At 49.5% G+C, this 22699-nt stretch overlaps 10 protein-coding genes across 10 annotated transcripts; 4 read left to right on the forward strand and 6 right to left on the reverse strand.

The window, feature by feature from the left end:
- Positions 1 to 169: 169 nt before the first annotated feature.
- On the reverse strand, positions 170 to 1128 carry K444DRAFT_664863 (uncharacterized protein; the record flags this gene model as incomplete). The annotated part of the gene is made up of 4 exons (XM_024887015.1): positions 170 to 401; positions 445 to 706; positions 761 to 974; positions 1009 to 1128. 4 exons carry the CDS (start codon positions 1126 to 1128, stop codon positions 170 to 172), a joined length of 828 nt encoding a protein of 275 aa, XP_024734885.1.
- A 423-nt stretch (positions 1129 to 1551) lies between these two features.
- K444DRAFT_614668 (uncharacterized protein) lies at positions 1552 to 3827 on the reverse strand. Its single transcript, XM_024880571.1, has one exon. It carries the CDS (start codon positions 3734 to 3736, stop codon positions 1856 to 1858), a length of 1881 nt encoding a protein of 626 aa, XP_024734886.1. The 5' UTR covers positions 3737 to 3827; the 3' UTR covers positions 1552 to 1855.
- Positions 3828 to 4456: 629 nt separating this feature from the next.
- Positions 4457 to 5666, forward strand: K444DRAFT_614670 (uncharacterized protein). Its single transcript, XM_024880572.1, has 4 exons — positions 4457 to 4573; positions 4622 to 4629; positions 4680 to 5103; positions 5154 to 5666. The coding sequence occupies exons 1-4, from the start codon at positions 4546 to 4548 to the stop codon at positions 5270 to 5272; spliced, it is 579 nt and encodes a 192-aa protein (XP_024734887.1). The 5' UTR covers positions 4457 to 4545; the 3' UTR covers positions 5273 to 5666.
- A 246-nt stretch (positions 5667 to 5912) lies between these two features.
- K444DRAFT_690943 (uncharacterized protein) lies at positions 5913 to 7182 on the forward strand (the record flags this gene model as incomplete). The annotated part of the gene is made up of 2 exons (XM_024887782.1): positions 5913 to 6020; positions 6127 to 7182. The coding sequence occupies 2 exons, from the start codon at positions 5913 to 5915 to the stop codon at positions 6907 to 6909; spliced, it is 891 nt and encodes a 296-aa protein (XP_024734888.1). The 3' UTR covers positions 6910 to 7182.
- A 600-nt stretch (positions 7183 to 7782) lies between these two features.
- On the forward strand, positions 7783 to 9072 carry K444DRAFT_644251 (lytic polysaccharide monooxygenase; the record flags this gene model as incomplete). Its single annotated transcript, XM_024884941.1, has 1 exon — positions 7783 to 9072. One exon carries the CDS (start codon positions 7783 to 7785, stop codon positions 9070 to 9072), a length of 1290 nt encoding a protein of 429 aa, XP_024734889.1.
- A 297-nt stretch (positions 9073 to 9369) lies between these two features.
- On the reverse strand, positions 9370 to 10719 carry K444DRAFT_614672 (RWD domain-containing protein). The gene has a single exon (XM_024880573.1). It carries the CDS (start codon positions 10685 to 10687, stop codon positions 9857 to 9859), a length of 831 nt encoding a protein of 276 aa, XP_024734890.1. The 5' UTR covers positions 10688 to 10719; the 3' UTR covers positions 9370 to 9856.
- Positions 10720 to 13544: 2825 nt separating this feature from the next.
- On the reverse strand, positions 13545 to 15856 carry K444DRAFT_690949 (acetoacetyl-CoA synthetase-like protein; the record flags this gene model as incomplete). The annotated part of the gene is made up of 5 exons (XM_024887783.1): positions 13545 to 13735; positions 13785 to 14375; positions 14424 to 15137; positions 15181 to 15693; positions 15746 to 15856. The coding sequence occupies 5 exons, from the start codon at positions 15854 to 15856 to the stop codon at positions 13577 to 13579; spliced, it is 2088 nt and encodes a 695-aa protein (XP_024734891.1). The 3' UTR covers positions 13545 to 13576.
- A 2622-nt stretch (positions 15857 to 18478) lies between these two features.
- K444DRAFT_644254 (TPR-like protein) lies at positions 18479 to 20399 on the reverse strand (the record flags this gene model as incomplete). Its single annotated transcript, XM_024884942.1, has 2 exons — positions 18479 to 20250; positions 20303 to 20399. The coding sequence occupies 2 exons, from the start codon at positions 20397 to 20399 to the stop codon at positions 18479 to 18481; spliced, it is 1869 nt and encodes a 622-aa protein (XP_024734892.1).
- Positions 20400 to 20671: 272 nt separating this feature from the next.
- K444DRAFT_614676 (DUF572-domain-containing protein) lies at positions 20672 to 21848 on the forward strand. Its single transcript, XM_024880574.1, has one exon. The coding sequence runs from the start codon at positions 20793 to 20795 to the stop codon at positions 21615 to 21617; it is 825 nt and encodes a 274-aa protein (XP_024734893.1). The 5' UTR covers positions 20672 to 20792; the 3' UTR covers positions 21618 to 21848.
- A 402-nt stretch (positions 21849 to 22250) lies between these two features.
- Positions 22251 to 22409, reverse strand: K444DRAFT_488618 (uncharacterized protein; the record flags this gene model as incomplete). The annotated part of the gene is made up of 1 exon (XM_024873171.1): positions 22251 to 22409. A coding segment is annotated over one exon (159 nt), but the record flags the coding sequence as incomplete, so codon positions are not given.
- Positions 22410 to 22699: the final 290 nt, after the last annotated feature.

Consider the following 22699-nt stretch of genomic DNA (forward strand, 5'->3'; position numbering starts at 1 on the left):
TGAATGTACCACTCCGTTCCAGTTCAATCACTCGATTTCAGTAAGGAAAGCCATCCTGAAGCAGAAGGCCAAACACGAAGATAACAGAAAACACCATTATACCACCTCCTCCCAATACCTAATACAAACCGACCCGGCAATTTTCTGCCCCATCAAAATGGAGAATACATCACAACGGCACCGGGAACTCCATCGAGAAATCAAAGTCATCGAATCCCATCAACCCAAAGTCATCATCACCGGTGGTGAGGAAGTCAAGATCAAGAGCGATTCCATGGGTCCCCGTGGGTACGTTGAATTCATTCGGGACCGCGTGTGGGCGGTGTGTCTGTTTGGGAGGTAGAGAGTTGGTATTGAGGTTGAAGCCGGGGTCATTGGACCCATCTACCCACGGAATCAATCTAGGACCATAGTTCTTTTAACAACAAAAATGGGAAAGGGTACTTGCCGGGTGGAGTCAGGATCTTGGTTCGTTTATGGGGACGAGCGACGGATGGAGGTGGCGGAGGCGGGGTGAGTACTGTGCTCTCCGAAGCGGTCGACAGGGGGGAGGTGATGTCGGATGCTCTCGGGGTGGGAAATGTCGAAGAGAAAACGGCACTCGCTTTGCGTTTCATCGATTGAGGTATTGGAGCAGGATGCGGTTGTATCTGTGCAGTAACCGGTCTCCAAAGTTTATCGTTGAGCTCAGCATTAACATCGATACCTGTGGCTGTCAGTTTCACTCCATCTTACCCCTCGCGCCGAATGAACCACTCACCCTTGTGCAGCAGAATCCTCTCAAGGAGGGAATTCTTGTACCGCAGCATGAGACACTCGTCCGCGCTATCCGTCCTCTTCGCCTCCATTGCCCTCAATCTCGCGCTGTATGCTTTCACCCTCTCCTCTAGCTCTTTGATGTACTCGATCCTCCTCTCGCGGAACGCCGCTTGAGCGTCGCGATTCCGTTGCTTGCGCGCTTCTTCCGTATACATCTGCAATAAAACCATCAGACCACGGCCGACGTACTTGGGCTGGGTAATTGAAACATACAGCTTTCCTCCCACCCTTCCTCTTCGTCCCCTCGCGATTCGTCTGTGGTGATTGCACAGAAAACTCTGAGCTACCCCGCATCATGATCGAAGCCATTGCACGACCAAGACAATGTCTAACTTTTTTGAGACTTCTTTTCCTCTTAATGAGAATGAAACAGCAAAATTGAATGAACAGAAAAAAATGAAGTTACAAAAGGTGGGATGCAAAGAGCAGTGATCTGACGGAGCTTCTCGGAAGCCGCCCTCGGAGTTGATAAGGAAATTACTTATCAAATGGATTCGATTGGGTTTACGTATCGTTCATGTGAAAGTATCAGCCACTTAAATTTGTCGGCCGTTCGAGATCACCAATGAACATTTCAATGCCCCGATTTTCTGCTTGAAGCCGGTTTTATTCGTCGGAGTCGTGGGGGCAGCAACAAGGGACAACATATCCGGGCACGTGACACAATCCTTTCTGTGCACAAAGCTTCGAAAGAGACGCATTACGTGTATACGAGATGTGTGAAGAAAAAGTCCTTTAATGAAGTTTTATTGAGTAGCGCCTATGCGTTGTTTTCGAAACAGAGACTTCCCATTAAAAAATACAATGCAAACCCTCTCAGGAACCTTGTCTGCTGCCAAAGCTAATACCCATATCCCCAAGTTGGGGGCCAGACGTGTTGAAAGTAGGCATGTCTTGGGGAGCGTTCAGCTTCAACACTATCTTAATCTCACGTCTTGTTTTACCAGCCAACCTGTCTCCCATGCCCCTGACCTATGTCCTCCACGAAAAGCGCAGAGTATCCTGGGTCTGCAAAGTTCAACTTGCAAGAAACATGTCAAGGGATTCCGAAGGTCTTTTTTTCCACCTCCCCGTACTTGAACTCCCGCACAGTCGGCACGCCCCATTGCCGATATATGGAGTTAATGGAAGAGAGGAGTTGAGGGCCTGCGGTCATTACAACAGTTGTTGTTCTTGTTGTGGGTGGGGTAGCCCTTGTTGGGGTGTGGTCGGGATCCCTCCACAGGGGATCCCTCGGGTATGTCGGGCGGTGGAAGCAAGGGCCGAATCGATATGTGTAGTGATGATGGTGTCCCCGGTGGCGGTCCTCGATGACCTTGTCCGCGGTAATGGTTGGAAGGATGGAAGAACAAACGGCAGAACTCTCCTCAAGGCCCGATTCTTGCCAGACGGGCGTCGAGAACAGAAGCTTGTCAGCTTTGGTTGAAGTGAGAGTGGCACTACTGGCAGAGATTCCAGAGATTCCACTAGTAGATACAGCTGCTTGAGTAGCTTCCAGTGCCGGTGCCCTTGCAACCAGACTCATCGTCGACTTTGAAGGGCGTGGGACGATGGTAGCACCATTGGGGTACCATTTGGTGGATACAATCACCGCATGCTCGGTTATGGTTGAAAGGAAGGAAACGGTAACTATGGAACTAGGTGCCTGGACCGGTGCTTGCGCCCTGGCAGCAAGCTCGTGCTCCTTACTTGAAGAGAGGGCGGCGGCACTGGCAAAGGAAACACTCGCCGAGGATATGGTATTTAGAGACGAGTGATAACCCCGTATCGTTTGCATGTAACTGTGGTAAGCATCTATGGCACTGGCAGATGCGGCAGCATGATGACTCTCACGGCTGGCAGAGAAAGTACTCTCAGAGGCGGCAGCGGCACGTCGAGCGGAGGCTTCCGACGCTTTCGCTGAGTGCATCGCATTCCAGTAATCTTTCTCGCGTTGCAAACCAGCGACAGTGGCGGCACTCGCATATGCAGCGTAGGCCGCTGGATCTGGGGGGCCATGGTTTGAAGGTGCAGAGATTCTTCTTTTGGTCAAGGTCAATGCCGGAAGCTTAGTCGGCTTGGGGGGAGATGGAAAGGCAGTCTTGGAGGTAGAGGTCGCCTCACGCTTCGTCAGGGTGGGAGCACTGGCAGCGGAAGCAGAGGGCGTCTTGGTACTGGCCGATGTTTTAGCACTCGCCGTTGCTAGTGATGCTGTTGTGGCTAGGAGACTCTTCGGTTGGTATATACTCGAAAGCAGGTCTTGTAGCGGGTCACCCGACTTGTTTGATATACCAGTCCCGGATTTAAGGGTTGACGATGAAATTGTGAAAGGCGCTGTTGTAGACGACGGTGTTGTCGAGCAGGTGGTTTGCTTTGAATTCATTGGCATGCAGGTACGCTTATTAACCTGGAAGACAGGAGCCTTTTCGAGGCGGCCCTTTGGAATAGCAAGTCGGCTACCGTGGCCGCATACATCGAAGAGGAAGTCCCTGAGAACCTTTTCTTGGCCTGGGCATGCCTTCATCAATGGCCATTCGTCGGGTTTGGTATCACTAGTATTGTCCGTGCAAGCAACGAGGAGCTGGGACTCGTCAAGCTCTACCATTTCGTTGTGGAAAGGGTTGGGCAGCTTGGATTGGTCGGGCTCTGTGTGTGGCGGGGTTGAGCAGCTGAAGCAATAGCCACTGGGGAGGAGGACGAGGTCGAGCGGCTTAACTTCAAGGGTTTGGTGGAAATGTAGACCGACATTTCGCATTGCAGAGAAGGGTACTCCAATGCGGCTGCGGAGATTGTGCATAAGCTGCTGGATTTGATGGAAGTTTCGAAGATCGGCGCTGAAATCTCGGGGGACGATGGCATCGACCGGAACACCTTGTGCGGTCGGAAAACCCGCGAGGGAAAGTGCAGCAGCACTTCCCACGAGAGAGGAGAGCTTCATACCGTCTTCTGGAATGATATACAGTTAACAATTGACGAAGGTGAAGATACTGGTTGCGAATGATGATGGTTGAGAAGACAGAGAAGACTTGAAGACGAGAAAGAAGAGGAGCTGGGAAGTTGGGCAAATGCCAACAGCGCGTCCTACCTACCTACCTATCTCAAGGTGACAGATGTATAGGGAGGCAAGAGCCATTGTGGTAGTCAACAACGATGGAGAAACACGTCGGGAAGGGGCCATTGAGAGGAAACCATAGAGGAGACGCATTTATGCTAGGCGGCCGAGCAACAGAAACCACTCGGAATCGCTGGATGAAGCATGCAGAAGTGGATTTAATGAGCAGAATCTTCATGAAAACTGATCCAAACCCTTTTCTGGACGTTGAAATTAAGTAGATTAGACCAAGAAATTGCGACGAAAATAGAAGCCGCTCGGCAATCTGAACATATCCCGCCGATTAGTTGGTACGGAAGGGGGTTATACTCCGTAAGAAATCACCGCCACCCCCCTGGTTCTGCCATCGCTAGATAAGGGAATTTATGGGGCAAACCCGTAAAAATTCAATGCATAATTGGCCAAAAAGTTCACCGCCTAACAAGGGGGGTAGCGGTGATTTCTTACAACCCCCTTCCGTCCTTTTCCAGTAGTTGCCTTGTTTCCCAGGTTTCAAGGTCTTATCCTCTTATCGGGATTGTTTACTTCAAAGAGGCAACAAGTGCAGGAGGTAATGATGGCATAAGATCGCGCTGCTCCCCTTGCTTGGGAGCGAGATTCGCCACCCTCAGAATCCGATTCTATATATTACCAAGATGGGCGATCACACAGCGTTCTTCTACGGTTTGTATTGCCCACTCGTGTGGCGAGCACAGCTAACTTCATTTGCAGGCACATTGGTATATCAACTCACTCTGCAGCCTTCTCCAGATGCTAACAGCCGCTGCAGATGGCCCCAGAAGTTCTTCACCGTGTCTGCTATGGCCCTGGCGCTGTGGGAAAAGACCCTGCGAAGACATTTCTCGCATCCCAACTCTCAGTCCAACCCGCGATTCTGCGCGACTACTGCCGACACCGAGTCCGCGGATGCGACTACCCAGGCATCGTCCCTGAGACCGGGCATACAGTGCGAGGGACATTCGTGACTGGGTTGACGGACGGAGATATCTTCCGCCTAGATGCATTTGAGGGGAACGAATACGAGCGGATCAAGGTCAAGGTCGAGCTGGTTGAAGAAAGCGGGAGGTTTGTGGAGGCTTCGACGTATATGTATACTGCAGGGGAGGAATGCCTCGAGAAGAAGGAGTGGAGTTATGAGGAGTTTCGGCGGGACAAGATACATCGATGGGCTGATGACAGCAATGAATATCAACGTATGTGGTTTTCTAATGGCACCCTCATGGCAGATGCTCATCCGAAGTAGAGGTTGATGACGCAGTCGAAGGCGATCCAACTGGAGGCCGGCATATCAAGACAGACATACATGCGAGCACCTACACAAAGCTCGCCGAGGACAAGAAGGTTCTTAATGCCACAGTTTAGACATTGGTCTCCCAGCACATCGGTTTACTGCAGATTTTGGAATAGATCACTCGATTCGGCATAACGGGGTTACATTTTCTAGGGAGATCATAGACTATATTCGGTGGGGGTTGTTAGGACTCGACCAGGGTAATAATCGGCGACTCCGTTCCCAACAGAATGCATTCAGACAAGGCCCTCGTGAAAATTCCGTTCGCTGGAGGTTTTTCTGCACGCTGGGTCGGGGACTCTAAATGACCGCCAACACCGTCATTCATGTTCGGCAGCTCCTTGATCATAAGGTTGTAGTGCGTCGAACTTCGTGAGAGAATCATGCCAGAAAAATGATTGACCGACAATGAAAGTTATTGTGACATTTCTTGAACTGGAAGGCCGGCCGGTTAGTCAGGCCTGGCTGGCAGATTTGGATTGGTCTGCCGCTTGGCTTTCCATCTCCAATCAGCTGAGGCTGAGTTGTTCTCCCACCTCGAAGCTGAGCAAGAGGCTCACGGACTTCACAAATATCACGTAAACCTATTTTCAGTCCCCAGCTGGACCAGGTCCCCATTTCTTTCGGAGAAAGCCTAGCCTACAAGTATGCCTAAGCTATGAGCGTCGGAGTAAGGATGAACGTTGCCACTTGGTGACTGGGACAAAGAGCATGGAAGAAGTCATCTCTTCATGCGAACCCCACAAAAATCTGGATATTTTCAGAGAGGGGTCTGTGGCTGAGTGGCACAAGTGTGATCTCGCGAGGTGGGGTGGGCATGTGCGTGCGAGGAAGATATTTCATGGGCAGGCGAGTTGCGGTGAAGGAGGAGGAAGATATCACATTGTGCCCCCTTTCCTCTAGCCGAAGGACAATGTGACAATAGCCGCTCGCTGGCGAGAGGCTCAGCGAGTCAGAAACCTGTCATCGCCATTCTCGTGATCACGCTGTTCGACCTGCAAGGCTGACAGGGAACGATTCGAGAAGGGAGGGAGGCTTCCTCCACCCCTTGCCTATTCGATCGCCTCGAGACGCTCTCGGTTTCAGCTCAGGGCACAACTGGTGGATCTTTCAGCCACCCAACCGTCAGGGATGCGATGAAGATCGGCCTGGAAACAAACCTTCAGATGGCCACTCGCTACTGTACTTGGTATGCCCGAAACAAAGTGTTGGGCCCACGAATGGGGATCGAGACTGCCCTTGGGGTGGGCAATTCAGGGGCGATGCGCCGCTGGGACGCGGAGCCTTCTCACTGGCTACATCCCCTGCCAAGGCGGCGGCCACGCACACGCAGGCCCCTTACTTGCCTGGCTGCGAGACCATCATAAGCGAAGTAGGAGTTATGCATGATGATAGGCCACGACCACTTCACCCGAACGCTCCATGTCCTTCCCCTGAATGCTGTCGTGCCTCCACAAGTTCACAATTAGGTACGGGAGAAATCCTCCCGCAGCAGCCTCTCAGTTTGCTCCTGAGTCTACTCCGTAGTGTCAGTCAGGGCAAAGCTATGATTCATTCGCCAAAAGTTTCGCCATCCCTCGCAACAAACGCTCTCAAGCCTATCGCTGCCCCTGCACCGTCCGTACGTCAGTGCACCCCTCCTCCAACGTCCCTCCTTGCACCCAATCGATCACCTAAGCTTCAGAATTCCTCGACCTCGGCCATTTGAGTCGTTCAACTGGTCAGGTCCCTCTGTTAGGCTTTTGGACGATACGGGGAGAGCTGGGCACGCTGAGGCGTTGTGGAGCATCAGCGTGCGCGTTTGACAAGCTCAGCCCGCCTGCCTTGGCTCCAGCTCATATGGTCCAATCATGCATTTATTTCCGGATTCCCTGCAGCAAATCCTCGAAAATCTGCGCGGATCTAAACTGGGGAAGCGTATGCAGGGGGTCAATGTGGCTGACCCGTTGACATTCCTGCGAGTGCCCACGGACGGGGTAAATATAAGATGGCTTGGCCTGCCCCTCGTGCACCGTTCTCGACGTTATCCTTTGTGGCTTCATTTCCAGTATCCTCATTCTTCTTGGGCTAGTCCTTTGTTATCCTATTTTCAATTGTATCCAGCTGCCTGTGGCACGCACACTTCACATTCCTTTCAGGTTCGAAATTTCGAAGAAATTCCTTCAGCCGAACTGTTTGCCCTTCGATCCAAAAATCGTACGTGGATTTAAATTTCTTTGTCGGTATGAATACTCTCGCTCAATCGCGAACAATAGTATTGTGTCAATATCTTTGTTTGCAACTGTCTTTCAAATATGTTTTGACATTGTTCTTGTGAATCTCGACTCCCGAGTCTGGAGCAATGCTATAAATTTCCATTCAAAGAACGGAAATCTATAGAACAATCATTTAGAAAAACGCCCCGAAGACTACAAATACTTCGGTCATCACGACTAACAACTTCTTTCCAGCATCGTTCCTTTCCACAACCACTCCAGAACAAAACACTCGATCTCTCAAGCCAATACTCATTCGAGCAACCAATCCAAAACACAAAGAGATTTCTTCGTCAGGCACGACTACTCTCTACAATCCAATCAAGATGATGTTCACATCAACCACACTCACAGTCCTCGGACTCGCAACTCTGGGCGCCGCCCACATGAAGATGACTTCTCCAGTCCCCTTCGGAAAATCTAGCCTCGACAATGGACCTCTCTTAGGAGACGGTAGTGATTTCCCATGCAAGCAGCGCACTGGCGTCTACGCGTTAGAGGGAGCAAGCAATACCATGGCTCTTGGATCAAAACAAACCGTATCCTTCATGGGAAGCGCGGTGCATGGTGGAGGCTCCTGTCAATTCTCCGTTACGTACGACGCGGCCCCAACCAAGAACAGCGTATGGAAAGTCATCCACTCCGTCGAGGGCGGTTGCCCGAGAAAAGGCGTAGCGGGCAATGACAATGGAGGCGCCACTGAGGTAGATCCCGATACCTACTCCTTCACTGTCCCTACCACCCTCCCGACTGGCACTGCCACTTTCGCCTGGACCTGGTTCAACAAAGTCGGCAACCGCGAAATGTACATGAACTGTGCTCCAGTCTCCCTCACTGCCGCCGCCGGCAAGCGCAGCGCCGAAGACGAAGAGCTCATGGCACGCAACATCACCCAGCTCATGGAACGCGACCAAACTGCATTCAATGCACTCCCAGATATGTTTGTTGCCAACATCGGCCCTGGCTGTACTGGTACCTCAAAATGCGCCCAATGCGGCACCTTGGAGACTTTTGATGTCGTCTTCCCAAAGCCTGGTGACTCTGTTGATCTGTTTGGCGGATCGACCAGTACAGCAACGGCAACACCAGTCGGAACAGCCTGCGGTGCCAATTATCTGGGGGGAGCCGTGGCCGCCACGGGAGCATCAGCAGCAACAGGAGGGGCATCCCCTGCTGCCCCTGCGACCCCGGCTTCACCCGCGCCAGTTGCCACCAACACGGCCCCCCCAGGAGGCGTTTTCGCCACGATCGCCACCTCATCAGCCGCAACTCTGGCAACCTCTGCGTCAAGCCCTGCTGCATCCCCAGTTGCTCCAGCTGCCTCAACCCCAGCTGCATCAGCTCCCGCTCCAGCAAGCACCGGAACAACTGGCTCAGGATCAGCGATAGCGGCTGGCACTGCCTGCACAACCGAAGGAATGTGGAATTGCATCAGCGGAACTTCCTTCCAGCAATGCGCAAGCGGAGCATGGTCTGCAGTTCAGTCGGTCGCGGCTGGCACCACATGCACAGCTGGCCAGTCCATGGCCATGAACATCGTTGCTTCTGGAACCAAGCAGAAGCGTGCTGTCCGATTCTCGGGCGAGCACATCCGTCGCAACCTCCAGAGCTCGTAGATCGCTGGAAGATCTCAGCATACATTCTTTTTCGTTGAATCTGGAGTATTTTCGGTCGCATTGCCTGGCGTTTAGAGCTTTCTTGTACATACCCCCTTTCGTGCTCTCGCATACTGATGTACAGTTGTACATACATGACACAAAAGTCACAAATGGATAGACCAGAGAAATATGAATAAGATCATACAAAATAACGTTTCATGCTTGCTGTGTGAAATCCTGTGAATGTGATAGGTGAGACCAATCATTGAACTTGATTCGACTTGACAAGAATTAATGTAGATTTTTCGCGAGAGCGCTCGAGTTCACTTGAGGTGAAGACATCTGTCTGATTGGGGAATAATGAAGAGTTTAACTAAATGGATTACGATCGAGAAGCCTCGGAATCAGAAACATGGAGCTGATCTGAGGTTAATGGATTGAGAAGGGCGAAGGTTCAGAGGTTCAGAGGTTCAGCTGACTCACTGAACCTCTGTTTCAAGTAGATGGCATGAATCTTGGGCAATCAGAATTATTCAACTGCGGTCTCTCGTATCTGTGACTCCAATGACCTTGGAGGTGTTTGGCATTGCAGATCTTTTGGTGCCTTGATTGTGTCTTTCTGGTTCTGTTCATCAACTGTTGCCCATCCCCAGACTCATGTTGACTCAGCATAAGGGCTTCGATGCAGATGCCCCAGCGTGCTGGCTTCGTAAAAGGTGGCAATGTTTCCCACATTCTTGACGAGTGCCTTCGATTATCGGGGTTGCCCGGCTCTATTCGTATCGGTCTCGAGCGTACGGCCTCATCGTTTCCCCTTCTTCTTCGCGGACACGTCCCCCTTCACAAGCCCAGCCTTAACAAAAGCGTCTCTTGCAACAGTATTAATGATGCTGAATCGTTTCGGCCCGAGTTGGTGTCCGCCATACCACCTCGTTACCACGACCATAACGTTCCAGAGATCCATCAATTGAATGAGGTGCAGTACCCTTCCCCCAGCTGCCGTTTCCCCATCATCATCGCAGTCTTGAAATGTAACACCATTATCTCCCTTAATCCTCCATGCTGTGATATTATGTGTGGCAGATCGGATTTTCTTGTCGCTGTCGAGAAGGCGTTGTAGGTATTGCTTGGCTTGGTCGGGGGTAGAGACCGGAGCACTTCGAGCGACGAAGACGGATTTGAGTTCAATAATCACGTCTGAGATGGTCCATGGTGGCTGATGTTCTCTGGGAGTTGTATCCTCGAATGCAGAGTCGTTGCTCCAGGACTCGAGCGTGAGGTGAGCATCTTGTTCTTCTGGTGGGCATTCGACTTCGCTGGGCAACGCATTGTTGACCTCCTCGATCACATCGAACAGGCAGACCTCACCAGGTTGGAACAATCTTCCTAGGACATCCCGGAACACTTCAACAACATGTGCGGCCTCGCCCTTGCGTGTGTGTGCCCCCGAGCTCTGTGTGCCTAGGACCGCTGGAGGTGAAGAGGGGTAGTCCGGAGGAATCCATAGTCGCAAGGAGGCATCTCGCTGCGGGAGGCGCAGGATGAAGACGTTTTCTTCCTCGGTGGCAGTTAGCGAATCGTCTCCGTATATTGAGTTGATGGCTTCAACCTCATTGCGGAGGTCTTCGTTCATGCTGGATGTCCGTGTTTTGAAGTTGTTCCCAGGGGGCGCCCCCGGGCGCTTAACTTACTGGCGGCTAACTTTATTTTAGGGGGTGTTAGCGCGTTCCGGCACCGCCGCCACTCTATTTTCAACGTCTAGCCTCTAATAATATCAAATTATAAGGATCATCTATTGTATAGTTTATCTAACCCCAGCCCGTGCCGCTTGATTGTGGAAACTAACAGATTTACGGTCTGCTTTTAAGAGAATGCTTATGATGTATATATCTGTACTCGTAAATCCATCTTTGTTTCTGTATCCAGGAAGAAGGAAGACTTTCACGTCCGGGTAGTCGCAGGGACGGGGCCGGCCATGGCCCCAAACGCGAAGTTGTATATTCTCAATATCCAATGGGCACGCTGGCTTATTTAACGCCGCCACATCGTGTTTGCTTTTAGGCCTTCGAAGATGTGTTGGTGTTTCGGGGAAAGACTAAAACGACCCCCCCCCCCTTCCCTCCTCCCCCCCCGATGTCCATTAGGGGTGTCGATTGGGGCAGGGATATTTAATTGGCTATCTGAGCTCTTTAAAAATCTGAAATTAGATTTTTCAATATAAGTCTAAGCTAGTATATTATAACCCTTGTATTATAATCACGTGCTTTCTAACTTATAATGAAAAGATTCCTTAAAATAGTATTTTGATTTTAGGGAGTTTATATATTAATTAAGTTTAAGTTTTTGAGCCTGGCCGTATAAATTATGGGCTTATAGGGCTCTTAAATCTGGTTTTAGGGACTTTTTCGCTAAATTTCTGGGCTTTCTTAAGCTTATCTATAGGCTATAAAATATAAAACTTTTAACTTCAATCCAAATTTTATAAAAAGTTCATATTTAAATAGCCCTTAATTAGCGCTATAAGGAAATAAAACAAGTATTAAATTATATTAATTCATTATAAAATTAAAATAAAATAAAGAAAAAGCCAGAGTTTTGGTGTTCCTGTCCGAGCGCCTAGCCTGCTCCCAATCGACACCCCTAATCGACACCGGGGGGAGGGGAGGGAGGAGGGGTGGTTTTAGTCTTTCCCGTGTTTCGGAGATATTCTCAATGCCATCCACGTCTTTACAAGACGATGGAAGGGTCCCAGCTCTATTGTTCTCTCCTTTGGTCGTACGTTGATTTGCTTGCCGTTGTTCTCTTCATTGCACTCGTTCCTGTTCACTCTCGTTTGCAATCTTTGACTGAAGTCCCGATATCTAAAGGTGGTTGTGAGGCGATCCGATGTGATGAGGCCCCAAATCGAGCAAGAATTACTGATAAAGAATAGTGGTGTTCTTGAGACGAAAGAAATCTTGGATGCATCAGCGCCTCCACTATTCACCAGACTCAATTCTCGACATATAGTGCGGCGACAAGAATCAAAATGGGCCCCAGTTACATGCTTGTCACGGTATGCACGAAATGGGAGTAGGCTCGGCAGCATTGCTGACTGCCCTCTTCTTGAACAAACACCAAGTCTCGGGGTGGAAACCAGTCACGCTACGGACACCAATGATGGTTGGTTTTACGACAGTATCACTGGTTGTCATAACCGTGCCGGAATTGCTGCATAGTAACGGCCCAAGAAATAGAAGTGGTAGTGGACTTATCTTTGCCACGAATGCGAACAGTCTTCCATTGAGCCAGACTTTCGGGTGCTATTTGCTTCTCCGGGGGTAGTCCAAGCTACCGTTTTGACGGACCTATCTTTACTTCCCAACTATGCTTTCCGTTTGTTACACTTTTATGTGGAGGCCAGTCTTATTGAACTGGGATCGATTTATCGGTGGAAAATCGATATATTGGAGATTGACAATCTGTAGAATGACTAGTTTTGACTAGATACAGGAGAGTGATTCCATAAAAAGCAGAGGGAATGGGTTCCCTAGCTATATTCCTGATTTCCAGCCCACCATGTGATTTACCCCGCACTTACTTGGTGGTGGGAACGATTTACCAATCTGATTCCTGAACGTACGTTTACGGAACGTAATCGAATGGCGATACTAATAAACGATTGGTGTGCTCGTACGTAAGTAATACCCAATAATCGGACGAACTGAATTAGTGATTGAACCTGGAGTGGAAGGAATGGATGCTAGCCAAGCTAGCTAGTTCAACAAGTCTTCCTTGATTCTTCACAACAAACCTCGTTTTAATTCCTGGCAAGTTGGGCTGATCTTGTTGTCAAACAGTTAGAGCCATAGTTCCAGTTGTCCAATCCCGGAGGAGCAGCCGCCCAAAACTCCCTGCTGCTTCAGTATCCATTCGACTTTCTGCCATTTATTCCCATTGCGGCTCCCCGTCGAAAGTGCGTTCGGTTGTACCCAAGATTAATCCTGTACTGACTCTCTGACTAGACACTGGGCTGTTTTCGCTTCTGGCAGCGTTATGTTATGTCAATGGTGTTTTGTATCATAACTCCTCCGCAATCAGCTATCTTCAGCACTGGAACGGTAACTCGTAGAAATTGTTTCTCTACCTGGTTGTTGCAGTTTGGTATTGTGCTTTTCGGCCTAAGAAATTCTTGTCTCGAATGCCAACCACCATCGGTTCTATCATGGCGTATGTTTCCGGAAGCCGAGATTTAGAAGATTTCTCCTGTTCGGGGAAGAAGACAGACACCAGGAAGGGACAGCTATATGCATATGGACGCTTCATTGGAACAGATAGAAAGACAATTTGGCATCTAGCATCAACGTTTTGTCATACCTCTCGAGACTCGAAATCCTGGATTGAACCGGGAGAATGGGGCTGGAAACGGAAAGGTGATGAGAAGGAGCTAGTATCTACGGACGTGGATATAATCAAATGAACTTCAAAGGTTGAGAGAAACGGAGCTGTTATCTGAGATAGTCTGGGTGTACACTCTAGTTCTTTATAATTTACTCTTTGGTTCCACCAACTCTTCAACCTTAGCAAACTGATAATAATAGTCCAGCGAGTTCGGATTTAGCAAAGTTCCACTCGGCTTGATGGTTTTCCCAGAAACAATCTGCTTCACGGGTAGTTCGACTTTCTTCAAGTTCACCGTTGTCTGGATGAAGTCAGCTCCGCAGCGAAACTCGATTTAAGCCTTCACTTACTGGTATCTCTGGGGTCTCAAACACATATTTCGGCACATGCCGGGCACTCAACTCCTTTCGTATCGCAGCCTTGATATCATTTACCAATTTGGTATGAAATTTCTCTCCAGGCTTCATCAACAAAAACAACATCACCGTCTCATCACTATCACCCGGTCTTCTCTGACCCACGCAAATCGAGTCCGAAACCTGTGGAAAGACCCCTTCGATCACCGAATAAATTTCCGCACTCCCAAATCTCACACCGGAGGGATTCAACACACCATCCGCTCTACCCAGGAAGACCAATGTCTTCGTCACAGGATGAATCATAACGAAATCCCCGTGAGTCCAGACGTTATCATATTTCTCGAAGTATGCGGCGAAGTACCTGGATCCAGAGTCGTCGTTCCAGAAGTAGACGGGCATGTTGGGGAATGCGGCTGGTGCAACAAGTTCACCTGGTGTGCCGTGCTCGACTGGTGCCCCGGGTGTTCCTTTCCCACCCTCAACTAGAGAGTCGTACACCGAAACAGGCGTGCCGAGACTAGGGCCTTGAGTCCCGCCAACATAGACTGGTGACAGGGGATTTTCCTGTCCAAAACAGCCAGCCTATTTCATTCGTTAGCCGTGCTTCTTAGCTGAGACAACCACACGTACCAAATCCGTTCCTCCAGAAATATTAGCTAATTGCACACTTCTCGGAAAGCCCACATCATAAAACCATTCAAAAAGCTGATCACTCAACACCATCCCCGTGCTTGTCACGATCTTCAAACTACTTAAATCAACGACATCCTTGGGCACGATGCCGTTCTTCTGCATCTCATGCATCCATCTTGGACTCGTACCTAATTTCGTGACTTTCTGCTCCCCAACCATGCGGATAAAGGTTTTGAGGTCGGGTTGGAAGGGACTGCCGTCATACAGAACCACACGAGCACCCCCAAGTAAGTTCATAACGGAGGAAAAGTACATGATCCACCCTGTTGTCGTGTATTGGAGTGCCACGCTGTCAGCATTCATCTCTCCGTGCAGTTTCCCTTCTTTGGCTGATGACAGGATGGCACCGCCGATGGAGTGGACAATGCATTTCGGTGTTCCTGTTGTGCCTGAGGAATATGCGATGAAGAAAGGATCATGGAATGCCGTTTGCTCAAATTCGGGAATCTGGGGTGTTGCTTTTGAGACGAAGGTTGCAAGAGTCTGTGTTTTCGGGACACGGCTGACATCGGCGGGCTGTGAAAATCGAGGCATTGAAATCATTCCCTCGAACTCCTTATCGTCTTTCATGCCCTTGGATATTTCTGCCATTTTGCCTCGGAGATCTACTTCCTTTCCGTTATAAATCGCAAAGTCGTCCATGAAGATGTACTTGGAGAGTTAGTGGGGTTTAGCTGAAACAGGAGAATACTACCTTTGGCGTAACTTGCAGAGCTCGTTGTAATACACCTTGCACCCCCATATCCGTAGAACTGCTACTGGAAAGCCCGCCGAGTGTTGTAACAGCAAGGAAGACCTTTAATGTATCCACCGAATTACTCGCAACGACCACAACTCTATCTCCCTTCTTAACGCCATGCTCCTTCATAGCACTAGCCAGAACACCAACCTCCTTCCTCAATTGCTCCCAAGTAACATGTTTAACTTCAGTATACCCTTCTCTCACCTCCGTCAAAGCAATCTTCCCGTCCTCCTTCCCAATCAATCCCCGCGTACTCGCCGACTCACCAGGGATCCGTGAGTACAGTAAATTCTCCGCAAAGTTCATTTTTACGCCATCAAACCACCTTGGTATCGAGTCGATGCGCGCAGACTCGTCTACAACTGTCGTATACGTCCCGCTATAGATTAAATCAAGGAACTGGAATGCTTGGTCCCAGAACTGAGCTCGTTTTGTGGTGGAGTATTGGTACAAATCCCAGAATGTCTGTGGGGTCAATTTGCGTTCCTCAAGCTGTGTGGGGGGAGAGAAGACGCACATCCAATTGCAGGTTGTGTTTTGCATTTATTTCTTGCATCAGTCTGTACATTTCCGTGCTTTTGGGGTCCGGGTGCTCCCAGAGCTTCCTAGGAACGCTGAGGGAATCCATGTTCGGGTTTTGGAGGTGTTGAAAATGGGTTTTGAGGTGAGGCTGAAGGACTGATATGAGGAACTTGTTAGAGCGCCGAGGACCGAGACTAAAGTTATTGAAGTGAAGCTCCAGCGAGGTGTAATCTTTACAACCCCGCAGCGATAGCGGCCCGCCAGTTCATGCGGGACGGATTGAAGATCCTCGGCATGTTTCCGCGAGTAACCGACACCCCCGAACGTTACTCAGCAAATCGGAGCAGAGACACCAAGGACTCCTTTGATAAGCGTGTAGTGAAAAGTCCTCCGGCAGCTTCGGGTTTCTCTGGTTATGGGAGATCCGTACTGTTTGCTTTGCAGTCGAATTGTTCCGTCCTTTTATCGTAGCGACTTCCCCAGGCAACGCGGCCTCCATTTGGCTGTGCGGGGTTCCCCCGCATTGCCCACACTGCCCACATCCAACCCATACTCCGCTCATGAGTTTACTAGATTAGGTAACCCCAAAACAAAAAATACAGCAAAAGGATATCAAATTCTCTGATTGCATATCAACTACAATTCTTTTTTCACGGAGCCTCACTTTGTGCGCCAGGACTTGAGATGTAGCCCGTGCAGAGCTACTTGTTTATGCCTGATTGCCAGTTATGTTCCATGATGTTGCAATGTTTTGGAGGTTGACGACTTGGTTTTTCAGCTCACGCGGGGTAAGCACTCTATATATACATCTGGTATATAAACTACAGTGTGCCAGCGTACACTCAGTTCCAACACATGATTCCTTGCAAATCATGAAGAAGTTTTGCAAGCCAGGAGTTACTCGCTTAGACGCGAGTTTTGATATTATCTCGTGTTATACAAGTACGCGTTCACCCGAAATTTGTTCATGGCAAAATCGATACTGGCGTAGAAGACATCCTCCGTGCTGAGCCAGCAAACGAGATTAATCACTGCATCGTTCGAGCGGTTCCTATTTAGCGAGGCGCGACGTGATAGCACACGATGAAATCCAGATAAGAGGTTGTAGTTCTGAGAACAGATTTAAGAGATATGAATCTAAAATAGAAAGGGCCTACGAGCAAGGGAATACATTGAAAAAAGAAAAGTTCAACCAATTAAAGAAAGCAGTCGGCGGAGTAGTCTTTGCGGCTGACCTTAGCCACACTTTTTGTACCGAAAGAAAAGGTTGCCGTGGTGGAAACCACATAATGTACCGCCGCAAAGATATGAGCTATAAGTGATTGGAAGCTTTTTGTCGAAACTTGCTGCGTGGCTGAGCACGCATTTCGAATTAAGAAGCTTCTAACTTGTGGATAGAGCGAGCGGCTGATATGCGATACCTCCGGAGATGTGTGGGACGAAAATTATTGGCACTTTAAAGAAGGGCCTATGCTGTCCAATGGCTGAGATTACGGCACATCTATATTACCCGGGATTTCAAGAGGAACGGTGTACCCTGATATGTTTGCGGATGTGCGAAGTTTGCCGCCGCATGCACTTTAAGCTTCCTATTTTAATCGAACAACCTGTGCAGGAAAAGGCAGGCAGTTGTGCATTTTAGGAGTAAATCAGGTACCTCTCCAATCACCAGAGTTCAGTGGGCAGATCACTTTTCCAGCATCTATGAGCTATTAACTGTGAATTGTACTAAGATGCCTACGGCATAAGAGATTGAGAACTTGGAGGACAATAAGCAGGAGTGTGGCGTGCGAGACTTTCCGCGAGGGGGTTGAGATTGCTCCGTGCGAAGACATCACTCCTTTCTTGCCTTTCCCGCCTTGTACTCGCTCTGCTTAGAAGTGCAAATATGTTGATGTCTATACGTTACGCGTAGCATTTTCAAGGGAATAATGAGGCGTTTGATAGCCCATTTCTGTATTTCGATTAATCAAAACCTTGAACGGATAGTAATAACATCGATATAAGCTGCCTAGTCTCGATCATTCTGAATTCACAAGCGGAAGTCACTGTACGAAACACCGTGGCCGGGGGATACGAAAATATTATCAACCGAGGGCAGTACCAAAGCACCAATTTCAATTCGACTCTAGCTAACTCGGTCATTGGACGCTTCCTTAATCTGTTGCTAATGGCCCACCTGGTGGCGTTAAGTACATCAATGAATTGTGAACGAAGATACCAGCCCTGTTCCACAAAAGTTCCCAAATGCGGTAGATAAAATCCGAGCCATATGGTGTACGAAGTACTCCTTCCGTTCCCTCACTCACAATAAGCGAAGGCGCAGCTGGAGTCGGGGGCAAATCTATTCAGGGTAGTTGAGCCTTATGCTTCACGTAAGGCGTATCCCAAAATTGAATGCGGGATATCAAGCTGTTGGGAACGGAAAATTGGAACGCCAATAGTAGAAGACTGGGACGGGGGCATTTGTCGAGTGTTGATAAAGGTACTTCTGTAGCGTGACTCCACTGCCATTTCTCGGTGTTTAAGTGTAGCGAAAAGGACGGAGAGGGAGATGAAAGCACAATCATGGGCTCAGTTGAATACCAGCTCGTGTATTATTTCTTGTATGCTTTACAAAATTGGATTTGGCAAACTCGTATTTTCGCCAACAAACCCTGCCATCTTATGCCATATAAACGCCTTTCAATGCAATCGCTTCGTCTCCCATGCAGTTCTAGTCATCCCGTCAATCATCGTCGCTCAACTCCATGAGGCTGTTTCCGTCTAAACCAATGCCACTGCTCATCCTCGGCCTGAACTTCTCCTTCCCTTTGCCAGCTCTCTTGCTCGCGAGGTACCGGCTAGCCTCGGCCTTCTTCATCGTCAGATCCCTTTCAAACTCGTCATCATCTTCGAGATCATCAACCCCATTCTCTCCACTGCCAGCAGTCTCCTCTAAAGCCTTGTTCAGCAATTCAGTGGCGATCGCATCTTGTGGTGATATCGCCAGCGCCTCGTGAAACACATGCACCGCTTCAAAGGGTTTTCGCTGCTCCATCAAAACAAGCCCCTTGGCACAAAATATCGAAGGGTCTTTCCCTCCTTGCCTCAGAACCTCGTCAAACTCCGAGAGTGCCAGATCCCATTGCTGCAACCTTCGAAATGCATGTCCGAGGTTCGCTCGAGTCGAGATCCATGCCGACGGGTCGCTGTCTATCTCTTCAGCAATCTCCAGAGCCTTAGTGAACATGGCAACAGCTTCTTCGAGTCGTTCTTGGTGATAGAAAACAACGCCCATTTCATTCAAGAGCAGCGGATCAGTTTTGCACAGCCCGTAAGCAGTCTTGAGGAACTCGTCTGCAAGCGTCATGTTGTTCAGCATGTGGTTTTGCATGCCCAAGAAGAGGGGTGGCAGATGCGTGCCCATGAAAAGTCGAGCAGCAGTGGAGTATGCTGATATCGCTTGGTCATGTTCTCCTTCAGCTGCGAAAGTGTGCGCAAAACCAATCCACGCAGGCCCGAAATGTGGATCCATCATGCTTGCCTTGCTGAAATATCGCCGGGCTTCTGCCACTTTGTTGATAGCCAGGTAATACACACCCACCGCCAGCCATGTGCATGGTTCTTCCGGGTGGTTGTCTGCCAAGTCGTGGGAGATGAGAAAGAGAGCGTTCTTGAGCTGAAGTTCGTATAAGCACGCAAGATGAAGGGGATATATACTGAAGTTGTATTTGTCTTCCTGGAGAATTGAATTGGTGATCGCCAAGGCCTCTTTGAATCTGCATTGTGTGAAAAGAAGGTCTGCTTTCGAAAGGAGGAGATCTGGGTTCGTGGCAAGATTGTAGTGTGTCGAGAGCGTTTCGGTTGCGGTGGTGAAAGCGGTGGGATTCTTGTACTTGGACAAACGAGTTGTGTACAGCATCTTCGTGAACTCAGCGGCTTCTTGGGAGGACGAGGCGTCGTCGGTAACCGAGATGGCGTCGAAGTCCAGAGAGTCCAAGAATTCCCATTCCTCATCGGGTGACATCAAACAATTCTTCATGAGTTGTTCGAATGCCTCGAAGCATTGTACATCTATCCGGACCGCATCCTTGTAGCATTCCTTTGCGCGATCGAATGCGTTTTGCTTGGCGTAGCAAAGTCCTCTCAAGAAACACATCGCAGCCTCGAAACGGACGTTTGCAGCTTCATCCGGAGCGCCCTCCTCACGTCTCACTTGGTTGTCTGCTCTGGATATCCCCTTGCCATGATGTGATGCTGCTCTTCCGTGTCCACTTGTGTGTTGGAGTTTCCTTCGACTGTTGCTCGCGTTGTTGCTCAGGTGGGTGGGATTCTTCTCGCCGAGCACATTGAGCGCTTCGTCGAATCTGTTTTGCTTGATGAAGCAGTGTCCAGCTAGGTAGCGACAGGAGGGATTTCGAGCGATGAGGTCTTGCTTGGAGAGGAAGCTCTGGGCTCGAGTGTAGTTGCCGGTGGAGAAATGGACTTGCGCGAGCCAGAATGCGTCCTTGTCGTTTTCTTGTATCAAATTAGAATCCGCAGACAATGTGCAAATATGGTGGCAGCGTACGGGTCAACGCCAACAGCTTGTCTCCAATGAAGATGGCCGAGTCGTACTGGTGTTTATTCAGCGCATCCTGGCGCCAGTCCCTCAAGAACTTCTCCATCGTGGGCATCGTGACATTCGCAGAGGAGCCACGGAGTCATGAATTGAGAGGCATGGAATGAGAGAGCAGCAGCAACTTCAGGGTCGAGACTTGGGCTTCTGTTGACTTTCAATGTTGATTTTTCAAGTCGCGAGTCGACTCGCGTGGGGAAAGAAGGATCACAGCCTCGCATAAAGTTATGCAGTGACGCTAACCTTAAAAGGGGAGCTGGTGTAGCCTTAAATTTATGCAGCCTCGGGCGAACTTCAAGAATTCCATTTCCAACTTCTGACCATCTCCACCTCCCTTCTAAATCAACAAGCCCCTCGACGAGACATAGACCAGTCGACCACATCTTCGGCACCTCTATTCTAGAACTGCAGCTTGTCCCGCAAACCAGAAGTCACCGCCGCCATGTCTGAACGAAAAGTCCTTACGAAGTACTACCCACCGGACTTTGATCCCTCAAAGATCGTACGGTCGCGCGCCCCGAAGCAGGCAGGTCCCAAAGTCCAAACCGTTCGCTTGATGGCGCCATTTCCCATGAAGTGTACAGCATGCGGTGAATATATCTACAAGGGAAGGAAGTTCAACGCTCGGAAAGAGACCACGGAAGAGAAATACTACTCGATTCCCATCTACCGATTCTATATCCGATGCACACGATGTTCGGGAGAAATTACCTTCAAAACGGACCCGAAGAATATGGACTACGAGTGTGAGAGAGGTGCGAAGAGGAACACCGAGCCCTGGCGAATGAATGGTGGCGGCAAGCAGGAGAGTGACGAGGAGAGATTGGACCGTTTAGAGAGGGAGGAGGAAGAAAAGAATGCCATGCAAGAGTTAGAGACCAAGACCCTGGATGCAAAGAGGGAGATGGCTGTCGCAGATGCCTTGGATGAGATACGGACAAGAAATGCTAGAAACGAGAGGATGGGAAAAGATGGCTTGGAGGTGACAGTCGCGAGGGAGAGCATCGACGAGGAGAAGCGGAGACAAGACCAGGAAGACGAAGATGCTGCCCGAAAAGCCTTTATGAGGCGGCACGAGGCATTGGAGGAGGTTATAGAGGATAATGATGACGATGGAGGAGAAGGTTCTGCGGCTCCCTTTACGAAAGAACAGGCGTTGGAAATGCCACCTCCACCTGCACCGGCTCCTGCCTTCAAACGGGTAGTCAAAAAGAAGAAAGATTACGCAGGGGCTTTGGGGATCAAGAAGAAACCGTCTTTGGTTTGATGGACTTTGCGCAGCGAGGCGTAACTGGCTGACAATCAATCAATAGATTTCAAGCAAATCACCAATTCAAGGAATACGACTTGGCAAGTGACTCATGACGGGGAAATGATTGCCTGCCTTCTCTCCGCGATACCGCCTTCCCACATCCTGGCAAAGTTCCCACCGACTTCGTACGCTGACTTGCCGACTTTTCCTCCCCCCCCCAGTTCATATTTTGCAATATATATTTTCGCGCTCATGTCACAATGTACAGAGAATTTGTGAAACATGATTTCATTCTTCCAGCCAGCTGCCACTGTTTGCCATTACTCACTCCTCGCTAAATCATGTTGGTTTGAGCGGCTGAGCCGGACCTCAAGCTTTCAATGGGAGCTCTAAAAGATCCGCCTTCGGATTATTCATCGACTGAAGTGGGGTGCAAGCTGCCCGACTTCTAGATGCATGATTTATCATCGTTTGATTGGGCATTTGTCCCATGAGCCTTACTTGGAGATGTGTAAAGGGGTTCGGTTGCCTTGAGATACGGCTCAGAGTATGGCTTGTTAATTGCTCCTGAGAGTACATTTTAGTTATCATCACTGGAATGGCATCTTAGTGCTAAAATTCGTGCACCGCCATGAACTATTGGGCATCTTTTGTCCAGCCTGCTGTCCAGTGGAAAACGCCTGGCTCTTGAACAGTCTCGCCAACGAAGAGGTACGCGCACTCAGGCTCCGCCAGCACGATGTCATATGCCATCTTGAAGTGCTTGACGAAGGTGTCCCGGTCTTTCCGATCGACGGTCACCCTGACTTGCTTGCAAGTGAAGGCCATTTTTCGGGCGGTCAGTGAAGAAGTCATGTTCGAATTTGTGGTGAGTTGATTAAACGATGTAGCTGAAGTTCTCAGACACCAAGGAGCAGTCGAGCTCTTTCTTATAGGAGTAGAGTAGCTCTAAAAGATGACACATGTACGTAACAAACTCCTACTGGCTTGAAGAGTATAGGGTGCCAAGTTTGGCTCTGTTGGATCCAGTTAAAGGCTTTCTATCGTTTAGAAGGAAGTCTTTTGCACCTTGCTGGGTCCGACCTACTCACAAGAAT

Source organism: Hyaloscypha bicolor (assembly GCF_002865645.1).
Source record: "Hyaloscypha bicolor E unplaced genomic scaffold K444scaffold_108, whole genome shotgun sequence".
Lineage (NCBI taxonomy): Eukaryota > Fungi > Ascomycota > Leotiomycetes > Helotiales > Hyaloscyphaceae > Hyaloscypha > Hyaloscypha bicolor.

Excerpts from the sequence above, each read along its gene's own strand:
- K444DRAFT_614676 (XM_024880574.1), top strand. The coding sequence starts at position 20,793 with ATGTCTGAACGAAAAGTCCTTACGAAGTACTACCCACCGGACTTTGAT.
- K444DRAFT_614670 (XM_024880572.1), top strand. The coding sequence starts at position 4,546 with ATGGGCGATCACACAGCGTTCTTCTACG. Across the intron at positions 5,104-5,153 it reads TGACAGCAATGAATATCAAC|AGGTTGATGACGCAGTCGAA; the intron begins GTATGTGGTTTT and ends CATCCGAAGTAG.
- K444DRAFT_614668 (XM_024880571.1), bottom strand. The coding sequence starts at position 3,736 with ATGAAGCTCTCCTCTCTCGTGGGAAGTGCTGCTGCACTTTCCCTCGCG.
- K444DRAFT_614672 (XM_024880573.1), bottom strand. The coding sequence starts at position 10,687 with ATGAACGAAGACCTCCGCAATGAGGTTGAAGCCATCAACTCAATATAC.